Source organism: Salvelinus alpinus, chromosome 16, assembly GCF_045679555.1.
Source record: "Salvelinus alpinus chromosome 16, SLU_Salpinus.1, whole genome shotgun sequence".
NCBI lineage: Eukaryota > Metazoa > Chordata > Actinopteri > Salmoniformes > Salmonidae > Salvelinus > Salvelinus alpinus.
This window is the reverse complement of record NC_092101.1, coordinates 52,810,319-52,818,651: the sequence shown is the minus strand read 5'-3', so window position 1 is coordinate 52,818,651 and position 8,333 is coordinate 52,810,319. Positions and strand designations below refer to the sequence as shown.

At 43.3% G+C, this 8,333-nt stretch overlaps 1 protein-coding gene across 1 annotated transcript in view; it reads right to left on the bottom strand.

Moving 5' to 3' along the window:
* Positions 1-586: 586 nt before the first annotated feature.
* Positions 587-8,333, bottom strand: part of LOC139541675 (unconventional myosin-VIIa) — a 107,348-nt gene continuing 99,601 nt past the window's right edge. The window contains exon 46 of the mRNA XM_071346595.1: positions 587-1,716. Coding sequence (XP_071202696.1) covers positions 1,621-1,716 — 96 coding nt within the window. The 3' untranslated portion in view covers positions 587-1,620. The remainder of the gene's footprint in view (positions 1,717-8,333) is intronic.

Here is an 8,333-nt window from a genome sequence, read left to right as displayed (position 1 = left end):
TTGGGGATGTAGTTATAGTATAGTTATAGTATAGTTGGGGATGTAGTTACAGTATAGTTGGAGATGTAGTTATAGTATAGTTGGGGATGTAGTTATAGTATAGTTGGAGATGTAGTTATAGTATAGTTGGGGATGTAGTTATAGTATAGTTGGGGATGTAGTTATAGTATAGTTGGGGATGTAGTTATAGTATAGTTGGGGATGTAGTTATAGTATAGTTATAGTATAGTTGGGGATGTAGTTATAGTATAGTTGGGGATGTAGTTATAGAATAGTTATAGTATAGTTGGGGATGTAGTTATAGTATAGTTGGGGATGTAGTTATAGTATAGTTGGGGATGTAGTTATAGTATAGTTGGGGATGTAGTTATAGTATAGTTGGGGATGCTGTTTAGTTAATTAATAAACACAGTAAACCTCCTCAAACCCTCAGAAAAAGAACACCACAAACAGAATCCACACCAGCAACAAGTGTATTAGGATCAGACACAGGAAAAGTATTTCACGTGTCAATTTTGACAAGTAACGTCATCATTATGCAAAACAACATCATCTGTTTTCAACAAAAGAAGCAGTCCATCCAAACTGTTTGGGGGGATGCACGAAGGCACACCTGTTTATTCATCAGAAGACAGTAGATACATGGCAGCAGAATTGTAAACATTTCATGATAAATAATTTAAGTAATTATTTCAGTAATATTTGTCAGTTATAAATAAGTTATGCCTTCCTTTATCTGTGGCAGGGCACATAAAACATTTGTGGAAAGTTTTGTGTCACCATATTTCCAAGTTAGGTATTTCAAGTTAGGTATATTGTCCTGTATGTAGTTAACTTTTACAATGCACAAATTACATTTAGAATTTAGAATGAAAAAAATTATCTTGTGTGTGCGTGTGTGAGTGTGTGTGTGTTGTATATGTGTGTGTGTGAGTGTGTGTGTGTTGTATATGTGTGTGTGAGTGTGTGTGTGTGTGTGTGTGTGTGTGTGTGTGTGTGTGTGTGTGTGTGTGTGTGTGTGTGTGTGTGTGTGTGTGTGTGTGTGTGTGTGTGTGTGTGTGTGTGTGTGTGTGTGTGTGTGTGTGTGTGTGTGTGTTAGAACATTAGTTGTAAATTCAAGGCACAGTTTGCATCATGTTTCTACCATCCCAGCAGCTCAAGGCCTCACATGTTCCTGTTACCATGGTTCCCACTATATGACCAAGCTGCAAAGTCAAAATTGGCTATATCATTAAACAAAAAGATGACATTTTCACGATACGGTCTTAAATTTAAAGGGATACTTTGGGATTTTGGCACTTTATCTACTTCCTGAGTCAGAGGAACTGGTGGATACCATATTTATGTCTCTGTGTCCAGTATTAAGGAAGTTAGAGATATTTTCAAGAGCCAATGCTAACTAATTAGCGTTAGTGCAATGACTGGAGTCTATGGGTATCTGCTAGCATGCTATCCCTTTAAGGTTCAGGTTAGGCATGAGGTTTTAAGCAGTGTGGGTTAACGGACGAGTGTTAGGGTTAGGTTTAAAATCAGGTCTGAAGAAGAGAAATTGTATAACTGAGCAGGGCTTCTGACTTTGCAACTGGTCCAGATAGTGACGACCTGGTTACATGTCGCATGTTATTCGTTGTATCTCTGGTTTCTGGTCCTAACTGCTTTCCTCTCGTTCAGGTACATGTTGACATAAGAGGTCAGAAGATCATCCATTTTATAACCCTGATGGACAAAGACACAAAGCACAATATGAAAACATTATTCAGAATAAATGTATCTTATTAAGGCCAGGCACTACAATCTAACAGGGATTTTTTTTTTTACAATTAACTTTTTTACCAGTTGAATGTAGATACAAATGACTTTTTTTTGTATTACACATTTTGTAAAATATTATATTGAAATATGCAAATGAGATGATCTGTCATTAAATATGCACATATGTGGCCCGTTTCAAGAAGCTAGGCGTATGTCGTATGTCACTACTTCACAGGAGAGGCATTTGAACGTAAACATGTATTTTTAAAAATCAAAATACGTTGTTTTTTTTGTTGCCAGAAATGCCTTCTTGAACATGTGAACTTTCATGTGCCTTAATAACAAACTTGTATGCCATCTGTAAATACGAATAAAATTGTTAAATTTACAAGCCTTGTCGGTTTAGCCACAGAAAAATACAGGAACCTTCCTACTAGCTATGATTGGCTGAGATAATGGGTGGGCTGGACATGCCGGGAGATGAGTTCAGATTGGTCTGCCATGTAACTCGCTTCTGTCTATAACTTGAGCTGCTTAGTATGTGTAGGTAATCCTTCCTACTGCGTATTTAAATGTTTTAATATCTTGTGGAACTGAAAAAGTGTTGCTGCCCTGAAGTTAATAACGCTGTCGACAAAGAACAGTGGGAAAAAAGTTGTGCCGGACTTTGGAGGACGATCGTGCCGTGATGACTCTCTCTAATCGGACGATGAGGAAATGCTTTGATTTAGGTAGAAAACATTTTCATTGAACCAAACATTGTTAAGTCTTCTGATGACAGTGACGGGGGAAGAAACAGCAATCAACGGTGTTGATGTCACGGAAGAAGTTGACCGAGTTTTGAAATGAGTGGAATGCCCGGTGGAAGCAGAGAGATGATTGCCAAATGCGGAGCGAGTCGAAAAGAAAACACAGGAGACTGTTGTATAAAAACAAATCTGTCTCCTGATTACATCTTCAAACTAAAGGGGAACGATGGCGTGGTGAAGCGTTCATCCACTGTATACGGATAAGTCTAGCTACATTTCCCAATATTATACGTTTCTAATTTTGTCAGAAAGTCGTGTATGATCTGTGCAGTAATATTATTTGTATCTAAGAAAACATGTTGTATTGTATTGCTAGTTATAGCCTAATCTTAGCTAGCTAGCTAACATTGAACCTAGTTGGTTAGCTTTAGCTACCTGCAGATTTATGCATGGTGCATAGTATTATGAGTTGGGATTATGGTTCATTGTTTAGCTAGCTAGCTACATGTCTAAACAAGACTCCACTATGCAATTAACCATTTCACTGTTCCGTTTACAACTTCTGTATCCTGTGCATGTGACAAATACATTTAGATTTAATTTAGTGTGTGTTTAACAGAGATGGTAATGTGAAGAACAACATGATCTGCACCGAAGTCAGATTAGGATATACAGTGCAATCGGAAAGTATTCAGACCCCTTGACTTTTTCCACATTTTGTTACAATACAGCCTTATTCTAAAATGGATTGAATAAAATGTTTTCCTCATCAATTTATACACAATACCCCATAATGACAAAGCGAAAACAGGTTTTTACCTTATTTACATTTACTATTCAGGCCCTTTGCTATGAGACACAAAAACGATCTCAGGTGCTTCCTGTTTCCATTGATCATCTATGAGATGTTTCTACAACTTGATTGGAGTCCACCTGTGGTAAATTCAATTGATTGGACATGATTTGGAAAGGCACACACCTGTCTACATAATGTCCCACAGTTGACAGTGAATGTCAGAGCAAAAACCAAGCCATGAGGTCGAAGGAATTGACCATAGAGCCCCAAGACAGGATTGTGTTGAGGCACAGATCTGGGGAAGGGTAGCAAAAATTGTCTGCAGCATTGAAGGTCCCCAGAACACAGTAGCCACCATCATTCTTAAATGGGAGACGTTTGGAACCACCAAGACTCCTTTTTTTTTTTGTCATCCGGCGCCGAAAAGAGATGGCCGCCTCGCTTCGCGTTCCTTGGAAAATATGCAGTATTTTGTTTTTTTATGTGTTATTTCTTACATCGGTACCCCAGGTAATCTTAGGTTTCATTACATACAGTCGGGAGGAACTACTGAATATACGATTAACGTCAACTCATCATCGTTCCTACCAGGAATATGACTTTCCCGAAACGGATCCAGTGTTTTGCCTTCCACCCAATACAATGGATCTGATCCCAGCCGGCGACCCTGTGCGACGCCGAAAAAGGGGCAAACGAGGCGGTCTCGTGGTCAGGCTTCGGAGACGGGCACATCGCGCTCCACTCCCTAGCATACTACTCGCCAATGTCCAGTCTCTTGACAATAAGGTTGATGAAATCCGAGCACGGGTAGCATTCCAGAGAGACATCAGGGATTGCAACGTGCTCTGCTTCACGGAAACATGGCTAACTCAAGGGACGCTAACGGAGTCGGTGCAGCCAGCTGGTTTCTTCATGCATCGCGCCGACAGAAACAAACATCTTTCCGGTAAGAAGAGGGGCGGGGGGGTATGCCTTATGATTAACGAGAAGTGGTGTGATCATCATAACAACACACAGGAACTCAAGTCATTCTGTTCACCTGATCTAGAACTCCTCACAATCAAATGTCGACCGCATTATCTACCAAGGGAATTCTCTTCAATCATAATCACAGCCGTATATATTCCCCCCCAAGCAGACACATCGATGGCCCTGAACGAACTTTATCTGACTCTTTGTAAACTGGAAACCACACACCCTGAGGCTGCATTCATCGTAGCTGGGGATTTTAACAAGGCTAATCTAAAAACAAAACTCCCTAAATTCTATCAGCATATCGATTGTGCTACCAGGGCTGGGAAAACCCTAGATCATTGTTATACTAATTTCCGCGACGCATATAAGGCCCTCCCCCGCCCCCCTTTCGGAAAAGCTGACCACGACTCCATTTTGTTGATTCCAGCCTACAAACAGAAACTCAAACAACAAGCTCCCGCGCTCAGGTCTGTTCAACGCTGGTCCGACCAATCTGAATCCACGCTTCAAGACTGCTTCGATCACGCGGATTGGAATATGTTCCGCATCGCGTCCAACAACAATATTGACGAATATGCTGATTCGGTGAGCGAGTTCATTAGGAAGTGCATTGACGATGTCGTACCCACAGCAACGATTAAAACATTCCCAAACCAGAAACCGTGGATTGACGGCAGCATTCGCGTGAAACTGAAAGCGCGAACCACTGCTTTTAACCAGGGCAAGGTGACCGGAAGCATGACCGAATACAAACAGTGTAGCTATTCTCTCCGCAAGGCAATCAAACAGGCTAAGTCCCAGTACAGAGACAAAATCGAGTCGCAATTCAACAGCTCAGACACAAGAGGTATGTGGCAGGGTCTACAGTCAATCACGGATTACAAAAAGATAACCAGCCCCGTTGCGGACCAGGATGTCTTGCTCCCAGACAGGCTAAACAACTTTTTTGCCCGCTTTGAGGACAATACAGTGCCACTGACACGGCCCCCTACCAAAACCTGCGGGCTCTCCTTCACTGCAGCCGAGGTGAGTAAAACATTTAAACGTGTTAACCCTCGCAAGGCTGCAGGCCCAGACGGCATTCCCAGCCGCGTCCTCAGAGCATGCGCAGACCAGCTGGCTGGTGTGTTTACGGACATATTCAATCAATCCTTATCCCAGTCTGCTGTTCCCACATGCTTCAAGAGGGCCACCATTGTTCCTGTTCCCAAGAAAGCTAAGGTAACTGAGCTAAACGACTACCGCCCCGTAGCACTCACTTCCGTCATCATGAAGTGCTTTGAGAGACTAGTCAAGGACCATATCACCTCCACCCTACCGGACACCCTAGACCCACTCCAATTTGCTTACCGACCCAATAGGTCCACAGACGACGCAATCGCAACCACACTGCACACTGCCCTAACCCATCTGGACAAGAGGAATACCCATGTGAGAATGCTGTTCATCGATTACAGCTCAGCATTTAACACCATAGTACCCTCCAAACTCGTCATCAAGCTCGAGACCCTGGGTCTCGACCCCGCCCTGTGCAACTGGGTCCTGGACTTCCTGACGGGCCGCCCCCAGGTGGTGAGGGTAGGTAACAACATCTCCACCCCGCTGATCCTCAACACTGGGGCCCCACAAGGGTGCGTTCTGAGCCCTCTCCTGTACTCCCTGTTCACCCACGACTGCGTGGCCATGCACGCCTCCAACTCAATCATCAAGTTTGCGGATGACACTACAGTGGTAGGCTTGATTACCAACAACGACGAGACGGCCTACAGGGAGGAGGTGAGGGCCCTCGGAGTGTGGTGTCAGGAAAATAACCTCACACTCAACGTCAACAAAACAAAGGAGATGATTGTGGACTTCAGGAAACAGCAGAGGGAGCACCCCCCTATCCACATCGACGGGTCAGTAGTGGAGAAGGTGGAAAGTTTTAAGTTCCTCGGTGTACACATCACGGACAAACTGAATTGGTCCACCCACACAGACAGCGTTGTGAAGAAGGCGCAGCAGCGCCTCTTCAACCTCAGGAGGCTGAAGAAATTCGGCTTGTCACATAAAGCACTCACAAACTTCTACAGATGCACAATCGAGAGCATCCTGTCGGGCTGTATCACCGCCTGGTACGGCAACTGCTCCGCCCACAACCGTAAGGCTCTCCAGAGGGTAGTGAGGTCTGCAGAACGCATCACCAGGGGCAAACTACCTGCCCTCCAGGACACCTACACCACCCGATGTCACAGGAAGGCCATAAAGATCATCAAGGACAACAACCACCCAAGCCACTGCCTGTTCACCCCGCTATCATCCAGAAGGCGAGGTCAGTACAGGTGCATCAAAGCAGGGACCGAGAGACTGAAAAACAGCTTCTATCTCAAGGCCATCAGACTGTTAAACAGCCACCACTAACATTTAGCGGCCGCTGCCAACATACTGACTCAACTCCAGCCACTTTAAAAATGGGAATTGATGGAAATTATGTAAAAATGTACCACTAGCCACTTTAAACAATGCCACTTAATATAATGTTTACATACCCTACATTACCCATCTCATATGTATATACCGTACTCTATACCATCTACTGCATCTGCCATGCCGTTCTGTACCACCACTCATTCATATATCTTTATGTACATATTCTTTATCCCTTTACACTTGTGTGTGTGTGTAAGGTAGTAGTTGTGGAATTGTTAGGTTAGATTACTTGTTGGTTATTACTGCATTGTCGGAACTAGAAGCACAAGCATTTCGCTACACTCGCATTAACATCTGCTAACCATGTGTATGTGACTAATAAAATTTGATTTGATTTGATTTAGAGCTGGCCGCCCGGCCAAACTGAGCAATCAGGGGAGAAAGTCCTTGGTCAGGGAGGTAACTAAGAACCCGATGGTCACTCTGACAGAGCTCCAGAGATCCTTTGTGAAGATGGGAGAACCTTCCAGAAGGACAACCATCTCTGCAGAACTCCACCAATCAGGCCTTTATGGTAGAGTGGCCAGACGGAAGCCACTCTTCAGTAAAATGCACCTGACAGCCCGCTTGGAGTTTGCTAAAAGGCACCTAAAAGAACTCTGACTATGAGAAACAAGATTCTCTGGTCTGATGAAACCAAGATTGAACTCTTTGGCCTGAATGCCAAGTGTCACGTCTGGAGGAAACCTAGCACCATCCCTACGGTGAAGCATGGTGGTGACAGCCTCATGCTTTGGGAATGTTTTTCAGCGGCAGGGACTGGGAGACTAGTCAGGATCGAGGGAAAGATGAACGGAGCAAAGTACAGAGAGATCCTTGATGAAAACCAGCTCCAGACGCTCAGGACCTCAGACTGGTGTGAAGGTTCACCTTCCAACAGGGCAACAACCCTAAGCACACAGCCAAGACAATGCAGGAGTGGCTTCGGGACAAGTCTCATTGTCCTTGAGTGGCTCAGCCAGAGCCCGGACTTGAACCCGATCAAACATCTCCGAAGAGACATGAAAATAGCTGTGCAGCAACGCTCCCCATCCAACCTGACAGAGCTTGAGAGGATCTGCAGAGAAGAATGGGAGAAACTACCCAAATACAGGTTTGCTAAGCTTGTTGCGTCATATCCAAGAAGACTTGAGGCTGTAATCGCTGCCAAAGGTGCTTCAACAAAGTACTGAGTAAAAGGTCTGAATACTTATGTAAATGTGATATTTCATTTTTTTTTTTTTAAATACATTTGCACTCAAAAAAAAATAATTGCATTGTCATTATGGGGTATTGTGTGTACAGTATATTGATGAGGATAAAAACAAATATTTTTTTGAATACACACACACACGTTCGTTTAAAACATGTACATGTTAGGGCCTATACATTTTTCATACTACTATAATGTCCTTTTTTTTTTTACTGTGTCTCAAATAGAGTACTTCTTATTCTAGTTATCATTATCATTATCATACTATAAAGTATATTTCATTCATTGTTTATTTACATTTGCTTATTTGTTGTGCCAGCGGTTTAAACCCATTTCTAGTTAACTGGTTCTTGGGGTTCTCCCCAGGAGTATGGGGGTTCATGGGGTTCTCCCCAGGAGT